At 38.0% G+C, this 22,523-nt stretch overlaps 1 protein-coding gene across 1 annotated transcript in view; it reads left to right on the top strand.

The window, feature by feature from the left end:
* Positions 1-3,678: 3,678 nt before the first annotated feature.
* The window catches only part of LOC145667475 (sodium channel protein Nach-like), a 48,549-nt gene continuing 29,704 nt past the window's right edge, over positions 3,679-22,523 (top strand). The window contains exons 1-2 of the mRNA XM_081734953.1: positions 3,679-3,879; positions 9,558-9,764. Coding sequence (XP_081591079.1) covers positions 3,695-3,879; positions 9,558-9,764 — 392 coding nt within the window. The 5' untranslated portion in view covers positions 3,679-3,694. The remainder of the gene's footprint in view (positions 3,880-9,557; positions 9,765-22,523) is intronic.

The raw sequence follows: 22,523 nt of genomic DNA on the forward strand, positions 1-22,523 counted from the left end.
ATATTGCTAAAGTGAGCTCCCTGTGTTATATTGCTAAAGTGAGTTTCCATCTAGGCGTCAAAGCAGACATTTCATTCTGACCAATCTCACACACACCGTTTTACTAATCTCCAAATGCTTTGCACGATATTTAAATAAAATGTTAGAAGATCCTGCAGAATCGAAAAACTCCAGAATTGATTGATAGTCGAAATGAAATTTTTGAGTTTTACGTCCCACGGTTATGCCGGTTAGGTTAAAGGAGACGGTGATTATGAGAAATGAATGAAATGGTGGAATGAAGAAAGTGGGAGGAAACGGGAGAACCCCGAGAAAACCCACGCACACGGTGTTTGTCCACAGCAAGGTTCACTTTGGTTGATAGTTGTCTGTAGGCCTACATATTGGCTGAGTCATTATAACACCTTTTCTCTCACTAAGAATTGTTACGGTTCAATAGTGATGACTTGTAAATATTTACATTACAATGACCCAGATCTACCTTTATTGATTTCTGAAACTTTTCTTGAAACGCAAAGGTCGACTCTTAATCATTTTCTAAAGATGAGCCCATTGCAATCTGCGTCTAATTTAAGCAAATGTTAGCAAAAGGAGGACTGACAGTTGGTGAATATTACCGCAACTAATTTTGGGTAGAAAGTTTCTAAAGTTAAAAAAGAGAGTAAAAGAAGAAGAAAAGAAAGCTCTCTTTCCGAAAATTACGAAAACTTTTAAAATGAAATATCCAAGGATCTTATAAAATAGAGGATCTGGCCTTACAACAAAATCTTGAAGCCATACGTCACAGTTACGCCACCCCTACTCTGCCCACTCCGCCCAACAGGATCGCAATGTTTTGAGCCAACAATCATGGCGGAAACGAAACTAGCCAATCAGACGATGGCAGAAACGAGAGTAGCCAATTAGACGTGCCGATGCTCGGTTAGTTTTTAGCTTCATCGATTTAATAGGATTAAGATACATATGGGCAGATCCTCTATTTATAACATTCTTGAAAATATCTAAGGTTGTTATAGTAAAAGAAGACCGTGTGTAAGAAAGAAAAACACATTTTGAAATAACTTCTAAAAAATTGCCAACATTGTAATAACTGAATTGAATAGAGCAGACATTCAACTCTGGTGCATGGGGTCCTTGGTTCGACCCCTGCTCGCGCCAAGTGAGCTTTGAAGTGGACAAACACCATGTGCATGGGTTTGCTCCGGGTTCTCCCGTTTCCTCTCACTTTCTTTTTAGTGTAATACAGAATGTCCTTGTAAGATTGATTACATGATTTAATATTTATTATAACTAGAATAATTGGTATTTTTTTTTTGCCACTTTTAATTCTCCTATATATAGATCATCACTAAATTTAATACGAATAGATATTTATAATAAAATGTAAATTAACATTTAAGTTGTTTATATACACATCAAATTGTAAATAGATTGTGATTGATTACTCCAATTCGAATTGCTGTAAGGAAGCGATACTTTGTAAACCTTTAGACCAGTGACTGCCAAACCGTCGATCGCGAGCTACTAGTAGCTCATGGGGACATTTTCACGCGTTAACACTTCGGTTGGCTAACTTTAATTTCTCCACTGGGCTGACGACAGAAGGTGCTTGTTTCTCCCGAGCAATTACCATTGTCAGCCTAATCTCGCAGTTGAGTGTATACGCATGGGGTTGTGCACGTTAGTAATATATCTCGGTTTATTATAACATCAAGTGTTACATGTCGAATGAAATAGAAAAGTAAGTTTGGCTTCAGATTTTGTGTGTGTGAGTTGGAAGGGGAAGGAATCTCAAGCCCTATGGGCCTTTGAGTAATTCCGATCATGCCCCTACGCACCATAAAATCTTCCCTCCTCCTATCCCACAAAGATCTTTCTGAACCAAACGCTGGACGGTGGTATTCAACAACCTTAACTTTGTTTTCATATTCAAATTATGTGTTTAACTAGAAGTTACTAAGGTCGGCCCTAGGCAATTTGCCGCGCCGTGCAATAGCATGATTTGCTGCCCCTTTTCTCCAGAAAGATAAAATCTTAAGGGTCTTCACTACAGCGAAATTAAACTACCGCTAATTTTAGAGTTTTTCTGTAATATCTTCAAAACAAATAAAATTATTCGAAAAGCAGAAACGTAATGAACTACACCATACGATTTTCCATGTGATACCGTTATCACAACTCATCTATATGCTTTCGATTTGCAACTGTAAATAGATTTGGCATTTTTTGCGGGTTCTGTAAATAGCGGCATACCAAAAGCGGATAGGTGAATTGTCGTAAAAGTATCACATGCAAAATCGTATTGTCTAGTTCACTACGTTTCTGCTTTTCGAATATTTTTATTTGTTTAGAAAATATTACAGAAAAATTCTAAAATTAGCGGTAGTTTAATTTCGTTGTAGTGAAAAAACTTAAAAGCCACGATTTTAAGTATGCTACCCGCATCATGAAAAACGAAGGGAAGGGGAAATGTACTCGTAGTCAGAAAGATTTAAACATTACACATACACATACAATGTCGTTGTGTCTGTTTTTTTTTTTTTCTTTAAATAATAATCTATTATGTTAGTGAAAGACAAAGCGTACAGAGAAAAGATGGTAATTCTTTTTATAGAATTCAATATCGAGAAACAATCTCTATATATCAGTTTGCAATTCCAGTACAACTAGCTCTTTTATCTTTATTTCTGGACTTTTCTTCCACATCTGTTAAAATTTTTTTAAAAAATTGTTTCAAACTTCGATGATAAGGAACTTGTTTGTGACAAAAACAAGACTAGTTTTCATATAAAAACTATGATAACGAACTAAGTGGAATAGGTGGTCGCTAATGTTCGAGGATTCAGTTCATGTATTTAACAACAATCAAGCAATTTATGGTGGGATTTATTTGATCATATACTTTAACACTCCATGTGAGCATAAACTAAAGGTACGTAAACATGATTTATGAATGTAATATTCAAATAGAAGGTCAGCTTAGTAAATTTAAACTACCATCATCATGAAGTATATTTCCAACTATTTTAAATACCGGATATATGACAGATATAATCAATCATGACAGACAATATAATCATGACAGATTTTGCCATCCCTTGAAATTTGCTGTCCCTTGCAAATGCACGTTTTGCAAATATGATTGGAAGTTACCTACAATAAAACAGAAATGATTAACTAAAACTATCAGTTAATTTATTTTGTATGTACTTAGCAACCCTGTCTATATTTACTCTAAGGAATATAGGAGTTCTGTGTGAAAGAAATTGGAAGTGAATGGAATTATCTTTGACAAATATTTTGTGTCTTTCATATTTATCAGAAAACTGTTTGATTGATCAAGCTGTTACAAGTAGCACGTGCTTCAAGAGAGGGAAAAGGAGAGACAAACTCGGCCAATCAATAAATAAGTTATTAAAAGCGAAGGGTCAATAAATTCAAATCCGATAAGCACCGGATGTTTAGCGGCCTACGCTAATAAGACATAAGAATAAGTAATTACCACATATCACTTAGCTCTTTGCTGATTTATCGATCTTCATTTTGTTCATTGAAAGCAAATTACGACCATAGAGGCGTAATTATCTTTCTTGCCAACAGATGTCTCTGGAAATGCGTGCTATTTGTTGCTATTTTCTAAAGCTAAAGTAAAAATCAGTGTGTGTGTGGTATTGGACATGTTACTTAAATAAACATGTTACTTAGAGAAGGAAGGCAAGCCTGGTCCAATGTAAACGACGAAAAACCAGATGTTCAGAAAAGGCTAGAATTACCCACGTGGGCTAACTTATTTTTATTGCAAATCATAGATTTTTGCGATAAAACGTCCCTTCACGGATGGAAGCATTTAACGCAACCGGGCAAACACTTGCTGGAAAGGTAAGTACACGTTGAGTGCTATGCTTGTTCTACTAAATTGTCATGCATGAATCTTGATGCAATAAGTTATTGTTCAGTTACATTATGTGATCACATGAGTAGATTATCTCGTGGCCCTGTGTTACTGGCACATGTTCACTGGTGCTATTCAGCCAGTTCGCACCAGTTCGCTAAAATTGGTTGTCAAAATATTTAGAATTCGCACAACCGTTTGTTATACTCAGACATAACAGTAAATTTTAACCAGTTATAAACAGGTCCGCAAATTTTAGTTACACTATCTTTGCTTTTAGAAATTCATACAGCTACAGGGTTAAGCATATGGTCTCTCAGAACAAGGCATAAGCGTTTACTCCTTAATCTCAAATGCTCATATATCAACAATGAGAACTGGGATCACATGACAAGGGATGCGTGCGAGACGAGTCGAGTCACGTTTTCCTGACAAAATTCGAGTCGAGACACGGGTCTTTCAATAGAAAAATATACATTTTTCGAGTCGACACATCACTTTTACAGCACATTTTCGAGACGAGACAGCCACAAATCTTGTCTCGTGCGCATCCCTACTAGTGTTGTAAAGGCCTGAAAAAAAAACGGAAATTTTAGGTAAAAAAACAGTTTTTTACCGTTTTTTCCCGAGCTTGGGAAAAAATGAAATTTTCGAATACTTTACTACCTTATGCTTTTAAAATGAAAACTATTATATATTTACTAGTTTACTGTTAAGATCATTGAGTAGTTATGTTTCTTGTATTAAGTAATTACGTTTCTTGTATTACAATAGGGGAATTATGTGGCAACAAATATATTTGCCTTAGCCCTATTCTGAAATTCCTACTCTCTTCCAATTTTAGCATCTTATTCTCAATTTCAGAACAAAGTTGATACAACATGAGCAGTTGCAGTTTAAAATAATAATAATAATAATAATAATAATAATAATAATAATAATAATAATAATAATAATAATAATAATAAATAAAATAAACATATCTTTCCCAAGAATATTTCTAAGCTGCATGGAAAGAAATGTCTGGAAACTGAAACATTATGTGTTTGTTTAACAAAACTAAGTTTGGAAATAATTTGTCAACTTTTTTTTTCGGGCATTTCAAAGGCTGGAAAGATAATAAGATATAGTGAATCCCAATTCAAAATTATGGTCTTTGCTGCTTAAAACATTTTCGATATACCTAAGTACCAAACTATTAGAGGTGGCATTTTCCGCCTTTCTCCTGTGCACACGTCTAAGACTTAGACCATCTAAGGGCAATTGTTCCACCATCTAACATATCCACCCCCATAAAATGTCGCATAGCCGGCCCTGGCCCTTGCGGGCTGTTGCGCCGTAAGGTTTGGTATATACGGTATTAGGTATATTGGAAGTTGGCACATCTTTAACAAAGTATTATTATTACGCCTCCTACTTTCGTCACACCACCTTGTATTGGGATGCTGTACAGGTCTCTACTTGTCACTTGTGGTATTCAGTAAAAATTTTGCGTTTGTCTACCTTTTACGGTTTATTTCCTAAGAGGGCATATCGATTTATCTATCTATCCATCTACTATTTCTTTCTCTAATGAGAGCGAGATTATGTAGTGGGGAAAGACATGTTTTATAAGAGGTGATTTTTGGATAATGGTTTGTAACCACTGGAAAATTGCATGAGTATCATTTTTGGTGCAGGAGACGTGGTTTTACTCTTACAGTGAAACCTCAGGTATTCGATTCCTGCACTCAATACTAAGCCCAAGTTTTATAAATAGCCTTCAATACAAGGAGGCGGCATTGATTTCAATTGAACCAATAGACAAAATGAATAAATACTTTTACTTCGTGAGATATCGTATATGGTAAAACTAACGAACTCTATAGCCTATGAAACCCGGCATTCACAAAAGCTCTCTATTGAATTTTATGCTTAGCCAACTGGATCCAATTTCTACTTTGTATTCCTATTTCTGCAAGATGTATCTTAATATTGTCCTCCCATCTGCGCCTAGATCTTCCTCATGGTCGTTTCCCAATTAGAATTCCAGTTGAAACTTTGAGAACGTTCCTATTTTCTTCATTCTGGCTACATGATCTTTCCACCTGTGCCTCGTAGACTTAATGACCCTAACAATGTTTGGTAAACCGTATAAATTATGCAGTTCCTCGTTATAAAATTTCCGAAATTCACCATTCCCGTTTCTCTTGGGTCCGAATATTCGTTTCCGTATCTTATTCTCAAATACTTTGAATCTACGTTCTTCCCTCACAGTAAATGACAATATTTCGCAACCATACAAAACAACAGGTCACCGAGAGATAATATAAATTGTCCCAGATTCTATTTTCGTATCAGTCGCCAAAGCGTATCTAACTATAAATTTTAAAGTTTAAAATAAATTAAGGAACTATTGTTTCATTCCTTCTCTTTAGCTAAATACACAACCATTTATAAATGACTACAATTGGAGAACTGTACTAATTTTGATGTGGCCTGAAGCTTTCATGTGCTGTAATCAGATTAAGTTGTGGTATCGCTTGAAACTGGCGTTGGATTTCTTCCTTATCAATCGCCTGGCACACTGTTTGTATGTGAATCCAGAAAAGATTAAAACACTCTACTGAAGAATCGTGACTACTAAAGCTTTGGTCAGTTGTATTACACAAATGTTCAATGAGCTAAATGCTGGGCGAGCTTGTAGACGAGGGAAATAGTGGTGCTCTTTATTACTCGAAGAAGGCTTGCACAATCCGTGATACGTATGGCTTGGCGTCGTTGTTCTGAAACTATCTGAAGACAGAGTATGACCTTGGCACTAAGATCTTCCTCATATAACGACCACTGGTGAGATTCCCATAAAATGCGTAGCAGCCGAGGGTGCGTGTTGTACCCAATAGAGCCCCACACTATGATATACTTGCCCGTTCAACTTTTATGATGCCCAACAACTCACGTTTGCAGATTGTACTTGTCACGATAGTATCTAACGCGTAATCGCCCATTACTGTAGGACAGGTTGAATCGGAACTCTTCCAAAATATGACTGTTTTCTACTCACGATCCAACGATGAGTTTATGCGTTCATTGTAGCTCGGGGCGTTTGTGTTTGTAGGTTGGTGGAAGGCAATGGAAAAGTATGTATTCCACCAGTCCAGCGTTTAGCGCACGCTGTTAAATTATCAACGCATATAAGTCTATATCCATTACAACTAAAATATCTAGGCAATACTGCAGACACCCCTGAGTACACTCCGTCAGGGTAATGTGTACAAAATATCTGTCTTCCCGCAGTGTGGCCATATTAGTCGGTCCAATTCTCGATCGTCGCTGTGTTCATTTCTTCCGCATACGCATCAGTTATTCTTACACGCACTAATTTCGTGGTACGACGAGCCGGTTTCCCGTAGGTCGACCATGCAGCCCCGATAATCTGTTTATACTATGTTCTTTGACGACAATGACGCATAGTGACTTATAACGACGCTAGAAAGTGTGGGAAATCTTGGTTGCATCGTCCACTTCTTCTCTCCGACTTCCTTCCCCAGACATGTTGTGTTGTAAGTAATATAGAACTATTATTTTTTATATATCCCCTAAAAATATCTCTGTCCTTGCGCCTGTCCCTTCCCCAGAAAATTAAAGCTAGTGTCGTCACTAATAGTGACTCTTGTTAACTCTTTTCTGTTTTTCACTGCTGCTTAAGTCATTGTCTTGAGGCAGTACTTTAAGATGGGTTGCCACGTTAGAAGAACTTGTAGCTGTCATAAAAAAAATCTTGAAACCCTACCATATTTCACCGTGTACACATGGTCTTGAAAGGGTCATAAAACATTTTTTCCATCTTGCAAGGAGTCGAGCAGTGTCCAACTTTCTGGGACGTCTTGCTTGCTACCTGTTATCGCCCTCCCGCTGACATAAAGGAAAAACCAGTTTCGCCGCTTCCGAAACAACGGATTCTTTTGGACAGAGAGGGGGAATGCGCCAAAATACACGTTTTTAATGAGGAGGTTAATTGTTTGTCCACTAGACTGCAGTGCTGCATGGATGGTGATACCTTTCTTGCTTACAAGAAGTTGTAAAATCTAAACAGTAGATAGAAAGATCGGGATTCATGTAAAGTGGAAACGTGGCTTTACACACCAATGTGCAGCGCGGCATCCCGCTGTTGCTATAGTTGTATAAATTACTCGACAACAAATCGAGGTATGAAACTAACAAATGATAAAGAAGATAAGTAAATATAGGCTCCGTAATGTATTGTTTCCTGTAATTAAGAATCGTCAATGAAACTTACACACTTACTTCCGAACTATAGGTTACTTTCATCACATCATAGTGTGTTTTTCATCCTTATTGGAAATCTGACAGAAAATAAGCACCTTGAACGGGAAGTTTTATATTTCTAATTTTGCCTATATGATTCTCGGGATCGAACCCTATCGACCTTTTGCTTCAAAGGTATAATGCAGTATATAGGATTAAAATGTACTTTGGATACTAGACATCGTTGCCAGGTCTATAGATTAATCTGCAGATCTAAATAAAAAATAAAAGAAAAGAAGAAAGAAAGAAAGAAAGAAATTCAAGGCAATACTGAAACAAGAATTTGTGGTGTGATGTACGGATTTTTCTGCATTATTTTCTAGTTTTGTATTATTGTATATACCTAATATGACAAACCGTCTTAAGAATTTAAACTTTCAGGTAGATAAAAAAGGTCAATTTTTGAGTATCAATGAAATTTTTGATATCTCTGATAGATGGGATTTTGATATCTCTCGCTGGGAAAAGATATATTTTAGTTACTCTGTTTTCGCATTATGTATTACAAGGTTTCTCAACCTGGGAGTCGCGAAGATAAGCGAAAGAGATAAATATAATTAGAATCTAATACCGGAAAATATTTTTAAATATTATTTTGAATTGTGTTCTGATAGTCATGTTTTTATTTTCGTATATACTGTTAAGAACAAAAAATTGAAAGCTGAGCATGATATGAATTCACTAGTGCGGCAATGTCCGGTTCAATCTTCGTGACGCACGTTACCAAGTCATTTTCAAATTATAAGTATTTGTCTTTGTTTTAATGCTTACCATGGAAGAAAAACCACTTTCGCATAGGTACGATATAGCAAATGGAATTATTACTTTTAGACCAGCAGATACCAGCCCAGGATATTCTTCTCTCCTCTTCAACGAGAATTTACCAAAATCTTCGTTATAGGAAACCAGTTGTAAGGACTTTTAATTCATTCACTTTTAGGGAAGTTATTGTATCCATTATGTACAAGAAATGGATTTTACTATTATAGAAATAGATGGATATCTTGAGATCCCCACAATAGGTATATTAAAAATCCCACACAAGCTTATTACAAACCAGAAATTATAAGGGAGTCGCCAGCAAGAGGATGTGATAAAATGGGGGCCGTGATAGAATTTAGGTTGAGAATCACTAGTCTATTAAATAGAAGAATTAGCGAAAAAATCGGGTAAATACACATATTCATTACATGTATTTCTCTAGATATTTTCATTTAAAAATATGGATTTATGATTGATCTACAGATATTTTGGCTTTCCGACGTGGCAATACTGTATGATACTAATATACATATGTTTTTTTATTAACATGTTTTTTATTAATTAGAACATTTATTTTTTTTAAATTTTCTAATAGGTTTATCTGGCTACTCATTATATCAGCATCGTTTTTTGGAGCTGGTGTTTTGATTTGGATAGTTTGGGACAGATTTACGTCCATCCCAACCATCACCAATTTGGAAACAAGTCGCTATCCCATCTCTAATATTCCATTCCCGGCGGTGACCATCTGCAGTGGTAACAAAATCCAAAGATATAAGGCCCACAAATACACAGAGCAACTGTAAGTATTCAACTGTTAATAGACTACAGAGTGTTTTAAAAGTACATGGTTTTCATAAAGTCTGGACGGATTTAATTTGCTTATAGTTTTCATAAAAATGCTCATAATGAAATCAAATAAAGTGCAAACGGTAGCGGAAGGATTAAATTTTTAGTTGGCAACACTGTTAGATAAGCGGCAACTCTAAGAGAGATAGCCCTAAAGTGAACGTTTGGTGCGCTGTGTTCTATGATCATCTGATTGGACCGTTCTTTTTTGAAGAGGAGACCGTGAATGGAGATTCGTACCTGGATATGTTGCAGAAATACCTCATTCCGGAACTGGAGGCACGTGGAATCCAGAACGACATAGTGTTCCAACAGGACGGGGCACCCCCTCACTATGCAATCAAGGTGAGAGAGTTCCTTGACGAGAAATTCCCTAACCGATGGATTGGGAATGGCGCCCAGTTGGAGGTGTGGCGGTGAATGAACTGAGTTGGTGCAGATTACAGGTAAAAATTTAATCCTTCCGCTACCGTTTACCCTTTATTTGATTTCAATATGAGCATTTTTATGTAAATTATAAGCGAATTAAATCCGTCCAGACTTTATGAAAATCCTGTACGGTGAACTCTTAAATGAAATTGAAATGATATAGAAACTATGAATTCATGTAATATAGGATACAGATTAAAATATGGCGAAATATACAAGAACCTTAGCGATAGTGTTAAACGACCAGTGTCAATCCGATAAATATATTTTTCAAATTCGGCGACGAGACGAGAAATTTAAAAATTCCCGTCTCATTTTCAAGACGAGAGCTCCCTCGTGGCTAAGTGGTTAGCTTACCTGTCTTTTGGCGTGGGAGACCCGGGTTTGATTCACATTAAGCTGTAGAGCCACGTCTCACATAGCCTTGCTACTGGAAGGAACGCTATATCAAATCAATCAATCAATCAAACTTCTCTATCCACTCACTAAATCTATAAGTTTCTTTTCCCCTTTTTTGTGTCTAAGCATTGTATTGAAAGATAACTGCAAGGAATAGCAGTTTATGAATGCGTGAGAATTATAGAACAGAAAAGATAAATGGATTCTCTTATGAGGGATCGTCAAAATTAAATGGAACGAGCCGCGAAGAACCGGGATTCGATTCCCGGTTGGAGCGCATGTGATTCGAATCCCTCGTTAAGTGGTAGGTCCACGTCTCATATAGCCTCGCTGCTGAAAGGAACGCTAATTAAATCAAATCAACCAATTATTTTTGAAAGAAACGAGAAGAGAAGAAAAATCCTCGAGTCTCGTAAACCACAATAATACACCCAAGTCTTACAAGGTACATTCACGAAGTCACCCCTTGGGATTCCTGTAAAATTGATTTCCGTATGTGAGCGGGAGGACTGTGAGTTTGCATAATCTGAATAAATTACAAAAATCATTAATATTCAAAAATGCAAATGTGGGAGGAATCTTAATATTTAAGCTGATATTTACTTTAAATTACTGTAACCTCCTGCCACAAAGTTAATTTAGTGAATTTAGTCAGTCGGTAGAGTCTTAGAATGATTAAAAGTTAAAATTTTGAAAAAAGTAAATAAGATTCCTGTTAAGCATGACACTCTAATTTACAGGTTAATATGGTTTTAACACCCATCCTGTATGCGAAAGATACCCAAAATATATTCATCGCAATTACGATCCATTGACAGACCCAGCTTCTGGCCTGAAAAGCAAACAAGAAAGACAAAAGGGTAACACATTACCTTGCGGCCAACTGCAACAATAAAAGAAGTCAACATTCCAGTGGTAATTCTGCTTTAATGCACCACTTCCGTAATTCCAGAGGCACACAGATATTATATTTACAAAAGCACTCGCGCGCGTGGTCTCGCTAAGAGACCTGAGCAAAAGAAGAAAAAAAGAAAAAAAATATTTCTTTTTAATATTTCTTTCTCACACTTTGAGCTCGCAATTATTACTGTTTGTGCACTTTTGTATTTATCACGCCGCGCTCTTCTTTCTTGAAGTGTCTCTGCTTACACTAATCGATGCACTGCCTAGTAGTGTTTCTCCCAAAGTTGTGGACCATGTCCCTTTCCTTCTTCTGTCGTGCTGTTAGGTTCCGCTAACCGTCATGTTTCCTCTGCCTTGGGATTCCCGTCTCATCACTGGCGGTTCAAAAGGGTAGAGTTTGGTGCGATAATACTAGCGATAATATTTGTATACGAAGAAAGTTCTTGCTAGCCTAACATCATTAGACACGCTGAGTTCTCTGGTTCAAAACCCGCCTACTTAATACAAGCAAAAAAATAGCTCAGTTCTTGTATTTAATGGGTTTTAATTGAACTATGCTATACGATAGCATTGGAGATTTCCTACAGAACACGGCAATGCGTTTTCTTCACCAACGATGTTACTCGCTTTAGGTTTCACTGTTAACAGCGTGAACAAGTGATGTAGCGTGTGACGTAGACATGGCACAAAATTAGTACTGGTGCGAAGCACTTTACGAAATATAATGTAAAGCTTTGTCTCTTCCCACTAGTAAATGGTGATATATGTCGCACTTTGTCTCATATCACTTTTGTGAAAACACACTTCTATAAATATAATAGGTATCTCCTACTCTCCCATTCCACCACGAGAATGTTAGTCCGGAGAAAACGAGGAAATACTGAAAGTAAACTAGCTATGATTGCCCATTCTACAGCACACACGCACAAAATATAAGTTTGTGACTAACGCACTATTCTTGTAAACACAACTCTGACTGGTACAGAGTTCCCAATAGCTGACGGTCAACACGATAACGACTTGCAGTGTTCGATATGCACTGTCTCGCGATTCAGGAAGAACTGTCTTTCTGGTTGTCCCGAGTACTGTTATATTCCTTTGCAGTTTCATTGTTTCTTTCAACTGCTGGGTTGGGCCGAACCAAAATAGCCCGTTCCACTGGAATAGGGGTGAAGGTGCCTCCCTCACCTGTGAGTTTCCAGTGACCTAAATAACTTAAAAAAAACACACTTGTTCATGTTCTTTTCCACTTTGTCTATCACTCCAACCGCATCGTTGTCTGTCACTATGTTTGTTAAATTGCTTATTAATCAAGCTTCAATTTAGTATCTGTTACGCACACACACTGTGCCGTAATTACGAGAAATATTAACACAAACACCAACATTATTTAAACTTCGTCACTTGACATGTTTACTTAGACACCTTTGACAGGTGACACCATCTATCGGCGACACCAGGAACTGCTTGAACAAGTGACATTGAATATGATGAATTACAGAAACGGATGCATTGAAGGATTTGGTTTCTGAACAAATTAATGATGTTAATAAAACAAATTAAATGCACTATGCAAAATATAAACAAATTAAATGACTCTAAATAAGGCTGAAGTAGCCTGACACATGATAAACAACATAATAGCACTGATAGGAAGTTCGCTTCTCTTTTGCAGCAGTATTACATTCTCTGCTAGATTTAAAAAAAAAACTGAGGTATGTGTTGGTCTCCCTGCATACCTTCCATAACCACAAACTAGGCCTAAAACTGGTATTAGTACAAGCCAATTTGACAAAACAAAATATATATATCGAACTACATATGTCTAATACTACGGGAACACCCAGAAAGTTTATTTACATTAACATAACACATATTATCAATCAAATCATATCAGCGGTGCAGACGATAACTATATTTTTACAGAGACATCTAGCGGATGTCATGGAACCATTACCAACAACGTTCTAGACAGCTGCCCCTCTAACTCCAGTGGACTAGTCCATAATTTTGAAATTGTCAACTTTTCTTGCTTTGCGAATGTTCCGTTGGCAAAAGGACGCTTCAAGAGTCAAACATGCTAAAAAGGGGAGTGTCTAAAAAAATAGCACCTCTTTGTATCTTGTATTCTCACATCGATACGCTAAAAACTTTATGGTTTTTCAAGTATTGTCTCCGTAGGATCTGTGTCTCGGTAGTGATAGTGTATGCTACTACCTATAATAACACTAAGAAATGAGACTGGCTATCCATCTAAGCAAAACCTGAAGCTATTAGGTTTTCTATCCTTATGAAGATGGTTACATTGATTCCAAAACTCTTCTACAACGTGGGAGTCCAACGCTCCGTTAAGCACACATGCTTTCTTTAAGTTTTTTTTTCTCTGCCTCTGTGCAGGCAAACTAGCGTATCTAACATATTGAATTTGCTATCTTCTTCGAAGTTAATATTCATTAATATTAAATTCTCATTGCTTTTCGCTTAAGTCCTGCCCTGTAGTTCATTACTATTCATTTACCTAACACTATAAACCATAAATATACATAGAAATATTAATAAAAGTTATATGCTCCCGCTGATAATTATTTAAATCTCAAAATTCTTTATATGCAAATTCCTAATTAAGTTGAAATAATATTCATAATTTCACGAAAAATTTAAATATGCAAATCATCTTATAACACAGATCATGTGACGTTCACATTTATTCCCCTCCTAAGGAAATGCAACCGTTAATCGCTTAATCGTTGCATTTTCTCAGAAGTTGTACTAATCTACTTTACGTAAATCACATACATATTCCGTATATATTCAACTTTACACAATATTTCCTTAAATACATCAATATGTCCTAACAATAATAAGATCATAAACTAAACACTAATAACACATAAAAATAATCCCTAACCTATCATAATCACTTTATCATCATAATTCTATACAAAATTCATCTCTCTATGTTACATCATTATTGACTGTAGTATTACACTCCGCGCAACTACTCTCTTGGAAGCCAGACATAAAGAGGTGCGTCTGGAAGTGTATACTCTTTCTGCTCTCCTTCCTGTATGACGTGCCGTGTTTACTACCTGCTTCTCCTACGTCATCAGGTCAGCTGTGTCCTGAGGAGGCGTGGCTTCACGCTGAACGTATTTTTTTAGGTGGAACACGTTTCTCTTCATTATTACTTCCTTCAACTCAGGATCGTTTATCTTACAGCAATGCTATCTCGAATACTGCGTACTGAACTTTGCGCATAACCGACGAAAATGCGTTAATGATATTCATTTGTGAGGAGCTACTATGACTTAATTTTCCAATATATTTTGTTGACACTTTCTTTACTCATCAACCAAGATGGTTGAGAGGCACACACACGAGCGAAGCTCACCACGGCTTCAAGCTCTTAACGATTTCTTCAATTTTCTTCGCTATGCTATCGTGCAAGGAAACTTAATATTTTTACTGGCTAATTTCTTTTATTAACACTGTGCAATGATCCATTCTACTTTTGCACTCAATAAGCGGACTCTTAAACGAAGTGGTATTCTTCTGTACTAATCCCCACGTCATCTATCGACTAAAAGTATTATTAACAGCGGATCTAGGTCACAGAGGGTAAAGATGCATCCTCGTCTTCATGGTTCGATCATCGGTCACTTCAATGGAATGCTGATAATCCCTAATGGTACCGGGCTTCTCGTCAAATATGCTTCGATGTTTGTAGAGCACGTCGTACAACTTTTGCTTTTCCTCCCCACTCAAATCAGTATACTTTTCGACATGATCTCTGATTTCTTCTGGGGTAGCCTGGGTTCGAACCTTCGCCAATTCCTGTGGCGAGTAAACGACGTTTGCAAGTTCGGCTGCAGTTGGGAACTTCCCATCGTCCAACTGGCTGCGCAGGGTAGCCAACTCTCCCTGGTGGCCTCCGCCTGCTGACGCTCGCTCGAACTGCTCTGTAGTCAGCGGTCCTCTCCTCGACACGCACATACTACTAAGTGTGGGATTCTCACAATCAACCACATCCTCTTCGAACTCCCAGGATAATTTTCTTATGAAAAGGTCTTCTTCCTCTATTTCGATGTCTCGAAAAGAAACTTCTATATGGTGGGGATGGTTAAGCGAAAGGACGTTTCTCTCATAATCTAGGATCGCTCTACTTTCTACAAAGAACTGTGAACCCAAAATGAGTTCACGGTTCAGCCCTTTCACTACTATTGCCGAAGTATAGTACTCCTTTTCTGCAATCACTAATTCTAACAATACTTGGCCGATGATCGAAGCGACGGCGCGACCGAACGCTGAACTGACTCTAATGTTCGCTGATTTAATGAACGCTGGTGGGGGGTCTCGTTTACGTATTTCTTCCCAACATTGCAGTGAGATAGCCGAGATGCTCGCGCCACTGTCCAATAATGCCAGAATTTTGCTATCAAATAGACCTACTTCTACCTCCGGAAGTGTTACTAAATTGTTATTGGGTAGCTTTTCGGTCGAACTATCTAAAAGGTTCCTAAAGATCGCATTCGTCTCGTCAAACAACTTTTTGTTTATTTTAATTTTGTCCCCATTTCTCTGTAATAGCATAATTTCGGGATGACGAATGTCGTTATTTCCTTCACGATCGAAATGTGTCGTGCTAATTATACGTCTACAGGTTTCACAATCCCCATTCTCAAGTGTCTCTAAAGTCTTTACGAATGTTTCACTACTTTCTTCTTTTTCTTCTTCTACAACCTTGTTGCATGCATTAACACAATTACGCATATCCTCAGAAATACATTTCGCCGGTATATCCTGAATATTCAGTACTCCAGTATTCAAGTCACCGCTCTGAGAACATGCGGACAGTTCTCAGTGGCGTTGACTAGTTCCAGGGCTGTTTGCACGTGAATTCCCACGAGACGAGACTTGTCTCGTGGACTGTTCAGTCCTATCGTTATGAACTCGGAGCTCATTAACCTCCGCAGCATAGTCACTATTTCTATTATTATTATTACGAGTTTGTGCACGACCCCTATTCCTTCCACGTCGTTGTCCTCGGTTTCCCTGATTTCTCGTTCGAGAATCTCCAGTGTCACGCTCCTGACCACTGGAATTTCTCGAACGCCAATTGCCATTGTTATTGTTATTTCTGCTTCCATTGCCTCTTCGTGAATCCCTATTGTAATAAGGCCCATTGTCCCTGTGGAACCTCCTGTCTCTGGTGGGGTTACTCGGCCTACTGTTTCGTGGGGGGGGGAAGATCGTCCTACATCTTCTTCTTCTTCCTCTACAGTCAGTGTATTTATTCCCCTCCTACTGTTGTTGTTACTTGGTGGCTGATAGGTGGACTGCAGCTCACCAACAATGTTCAACAACTCATCTATAGATCGAGGTTTAGATGACACAATACATCTATAGATGGAGAATGGCAATTGCCGTGGAAGAACTCGCAAAAGTACCTGGGGAGGTAACGGGGGGTCGAGAATACTGTTGGTATGCAGTAGTTCCAACAAGTATTCTGTCGGTTTCTTGCTTCCCCGTGTCTCGAAGCGTGACGTCAAAATAGAGGCACGGAGATTAGCAAGTTTCTCCTCGCTAAGATAGGCGTTCTTGAAATGTCTAACGAGATCTTGGTAATTAGCGCATTTCTTCAAAGTCACCTGCATCCACTGACGTGAGATGCCACGGAAGCAGTGGGAGGAAAAGGCCAACCGTCTCTCTTCTGGTACACCCGTTAAATCGAAATAATTATCTAGCTCTACTAGAAAATTATGGGCCTGTATTTCTGATTCAACTCCTGTAAAAACAGGAAGTGACAGATCTCGATGTAATAGCCCTAAGGCTGACGCTACCTGGCAATTCGCAACACTACTATTGCTACTGCTGACGTTGTTTATGATTTGAGGGGGAGGGGCAGCCTGCTCGTCTGAGTTCTCACGCCTGGGAGGCTCAGGGAACTGTCCCGCATGGCTCGGTCCAGCGACCGGCGTTTCGATTCTCTCATGCGAGACAGAGGCTGTGTTTTGACAGCTGGAACCGTTTTCTCGCACCGACTCCTTAACAGTTCCAGCTGTTCCTCCCATCTCAGTTCTGCTCTACGCAACTTAGATTGTAAGTGGCCCACCGAACTATCTACGGTAGCTTTTACTCTATCTATTTCAGTAGAGACGGCGGCTACATTCTCCCCCACTCTCTCCATGTCACCACGTAGATGGTTGACATCACGAGAGACCTGAGCGAGGTCTGAACCAAGGACCTCTGATATCTCGCCTATCCTGCTTTCAGTGTGAGCCTCTAATTCACTAATTTTATTCTCTGTTGCCTCAACTGATGATTTTAGTTCCTGGCAGGATGCTGTTATCTTGGATTCCAGAGCTTCCGCTGAGGAATCGATCCTTGCTTCTAGCTCTGTCACATTTTGCATCATTTCACGCCGGAAACTGTCAGTGATCTGTTTTTCACAGCCTCCAACTTATCTAGCATGGTTCTGCTAGCGTTCTCCTGCCTACTTGCTAATTCCGAAAAGGTTCTCTGATGCGTCTTTTCTTGGGTTTCTAATTTACTTGAAATTTCCGAAAGTGACTTTTCATGAATCTTTTCTTGGTTCTCAAGCTTATTCGCAATCTCTAAAAGTGATTTATCCTGCTTCTTTTCTTGATTTTCTAACTTGCCTGCTATTTCTTTCAACATGCTAAATAATGACGCGAGACACGGGTCAGATACAGATGTGACTTGCGCTGAGGTGCTGGGAACCGGTCCCTAACCTGCTCCGATTCATTAGCCCTCTCATTATTAACTGTACCTTCTCCAGGCGGAACTACTTCCTGGAGAGAGGTGTTTACATTTCCTACTGAATCGCTTCCGGTGTCCTGAGACTCCGATGGAAATTCTATTACTTGCGCATATTGATCGTCAATAATGTTGTCGCCTACAAAGCCTTCCATCGCTCTAGCTTGACTTCGCGTTACTACCATCAAGTGATTATGAACTCTAAATAAGTAACTAGGTTCTCTAATATGCCTAAACTTGATTCGCTAATTGTTATTCCCCTCCAAAAAGGTTTAAAATTTGGCAATACACTTCAACAAAATAAATGAATATGACACAACAATAATATACACAGAAATAATAAACTTTCTGGATGGCAGCGCGACAACCTGAAAGAAAAAACACATCTACTGCTACCCGCGTCTGGCTTGCACTAAATATCGCAAAAACGTTGGGTATCTTTCATTTCTTGTGGCAACATTCTTTACTGAACCGAAAAATGAAAAAGAAAACAAGACTTTACTTTAATTCTCTTGCACAATTTAATATTCAAAGCAAAATTTAGCAAGGGACATCTCTAAAACAAAACATACATCCAGGATGGTGTGTGTGTCGTGCCCCACGCGCAAGGCAGCCAAGTTCTTTGTGAGCGGGAGGACTGTGAGTTTGCATAATCTGAATAAATTACAAAAATCATTAATATTCAAAAATGCAAATGTGGGAGGAATCTTAATATTTAAGCTGATATTTACTTTAAATTACTGTAACCTCCTGCCACAAAGTTAATTTAGTGAATTTAGTCAGTCGTAGAGTCTTAGAATGATTAAAAGTTAAAATTTTGAAAAAAGTAAATAAGATTCCTGTTAAGCATGACACTCTAATTTACAGGTTAATATGGTTTTAACACCCATCCTGTATGCGAAAGATACCCAAAATATATTCATCGCAATTACGATCCATTGACAGACCCAGCTTCTGGCCTGAAAAGCAAACAAGAAAGACAAAAGGGTAACACATTACCTTGCGGCCAACTGCAACAATAAAAGAAGTCAACATTCCAGTGGTAATTCTGCTTTAATGCACCACTTCCGTAATTCCAGAGGCACACAGATATTATATTTACAAAAGCACTCGCGCGCGTGGTCTCGCTAAGAGACCTGAGCAAAAGAAGAAAAAAAGAAAAAAAATATTTCTTTTTAATATTTCTTTCTCACACTTTGAGCTCGCAATTATTACTGTTTGTGCACTTTTGTATTTATCACGCCGCGCTCTTCTTTCTTGAAGTGTCTCTGCTTACACTAATCGATGCACTGCCTAGTAGTGTTTCTCCCAAAGTTGTGGACCATGTCCCTTTCCTTCTTCTGTCGTGCTGTTAGGTTCCGCTAACCGTCATGTTTCCTCTGCCTTGGGATTCCCGTCTCATCACTGGCGGTTCAAAAGGGTAGAGTTTGGTGCGATAATACTAGCGATAATATTTGTATACGAAGAAAGTTCTTGCTAGCCTAACATCATTAGACACGCTGAGTTCTCTGGTTCAAAACCCGCCTACTTAATACAAGCAAAAAAATAGCTCAGTTCTTGTATTTAATGGGTTTTAATTGAACTATGCTATACGATAGCATTGGAGATTTCCTACAGAACACGGCAATGCGTTTTCTTCACCAACGATGTTACTCGCTTTAGGTTTCACTGTTAACAGCGTGAACAAGTGATGTAGCGTGTGACGTAGACATGGCACAAAATTAGTACTGGTGCGAAGCACTTTACGAAATATAATGTAAAGCTTTGTCTCTTCCCACTAGTAAATGGTGATATATGTCGCACTTTGTCTCATATCACTTTTGTGAAAACACACTTCTATAAATATAATAGGTATCTCCTACTCTCCCATTCCACCACGAGAATGTTAGTCCGGAGAAAACGAGGAAATACTGAAAGTAAACTAGCTATGATTGCCCATTCTACAGCACACACGCACAAAATATAAGTTTGTGACTAACGCACTATTCTTGTAAACACAACTCTGACTGGTACAGAGTTCCCAATAGCTGACGGTCAACACGATAACGACTTGCAGTGTTCGATATGCACTGTCTCGCGATTCAGGAAGAACTGTCTTTCTGGTTGTCCCGAGTACTGTTATATTCCTTTGCAGTTTCATTGTTTCTTTCAACTGCTGGGTTGGGCCGAACCAAAATAGCCCGTTCCACTGGAATAGGGGTGAAGGTGCCTCCCTCACCTGTGAGTTTCCAGTGACCTAAATAACTTTAAAAAAAACACACTTGTTCATGTTCTTTTCCACTTTGTCTATCACTCCAACCGCATCGTTGTCTGTCACTATGTTTGTTAAATTGCTTATTAATCAAGCTTCAATTTAGTATCTGTTACGCACACACACTGTGCCGTAATTACGAGAAATATTAACACAAACACCAACATTATTTAAACTTCGTCACTTGACATGTTTACTTAGACACCTTTGACAGGTGACACCATCTATCGGCGACACCAGGAACTGCTTGAACAAGTGACATTGAATATGATGAATTACAGAAACGGATGCATTGAAGGATTTGGTTTCTGAACAAATTAATGATGTTAATAAAACAAATTAAATGCACTATGCAAAATATAAACAAATTAAATGACTCTAAATAAGGCTGAAGTAGCCTGACACATGATAAACAACATAATAGCACTGATAGGAAGTTCGCTTCTCTTTTGCAGCAGTATTACATTCTCTGCTAGATTTAAAAAAAAACTGAGGTATGTGTTGGTCTCCCTGCATACCTTCCATAACCACAAACTAGGCCTAAAACTGGTATTAGTACAAGCCAATTTGACAAAACAAAATATATATATCAAACTACATATGTCTAATACTACGGGAACACCCAGAAAGTTTATTTACATTAACATAACACATATTATCAATCAAATCATATCAGCGGTGCAGACGATAACTATATTTTTACAGAGACATCTAGCGGATGTCATGGAACCATTACCAACAACGTTCTAGACAGCTGCCCCTCTAACTCCAGTGGACTAGTCCATAATTTTGAAATTGTCAACTTTTCTTGCTTTGCGAATGTTCCGTTGGCAAAAGGACGCTTCAAGAGTCAAACATGCTAAAAAGGGGAGTGTCTAAAAAAAATAGCACCTCTTTGTATCTTGTATTCTCACATCGATACGCTAAAAACTTTATGGTTTTTCAAGTATTGTCTCCGTAGGATCTGTGTCTCGGTAGTGATAGTGTATGCTACTACCTATAATAACACTAAGAAATGAGACTGGCTATCCATCTAAGCAAAACCTGAAGCTATTAGGTTTTCTATCCTTATGAAGATGGTTACATTGATTCCAAAACTCTTCTACAACGTGGGAGTCCAACGCTCCGTTAAGCACACATGCTTTCTTTAAGTTTTTTTTTCTCTGCCTCTGTGCAGGCAAACTAGCGTATCTAACATATTGAATTTGCTATCTTCTTCGAAGTTAATATTCATTAATATTAAATTCTCATTGCTTTTCGCTTAAGTCCTGCCCTGTAGTTCATTACTATTCATTTACCTAACACTATAAACCATAAATATACATAGAAATATTAATAAAAGTTATATGCTCCCGCTGATAATTATTTAAATCTCAAAATTCTTTATATGCAAATTCCTAATTAAGTTGAAATAATATTCATAATTTCACGAAAAATTTAAATATGCAAATCATCTTATAACACAGATCATGTGACGTTCACACGTAGTCCAATGTATATTGTACTAACTTTAGAGGCCCATATGGGTATTATGCATATTTATGGGCCTTCATATATCCGTAATTGAACCATACACTATTAGAACGCTCGGACACAAAATTGCTTTTAGTTTCTTTAGATTTAACTGGACATATATGTGGGCATATGCAAAACAAATTGAATCAAGTACTGCTTTTCTGACACATTTTACGCACCCCGGCCGCCATATTGGATCCGCCATATTGGATTCAACTTTCGTTTTTTTTTCAAATGGAAATAGGTGGAAGTGATACATCAAACAAATGTACAATTTTCTCGGAGATTCAGTGGTATGGTAAATTTTACCGTAGCTTGTACCGTTTGGAAGATATTGCGCGTTAAATCCCTCCAGGCACTTCGCGAATACACATTTGGAGAGTAATGCCAGTTATTCTTACTATTTGATGTTGAAAAATCAAAACAATTTCGAACTGG

Source organism: Thermobia domestica, chromosome 13 (genome assembly GCF_964235325.1).
Source record: "Thermobia domestica chromosome 13, izTheDome1.hap1.1, whole genome shotgun sequence".
Lineage (NCBI taxonomy): Eukaryota > Metazoa > Arthropoda > Insecta > Zygentoma > Lepismatidae > Thermobia > Thermobia domestica.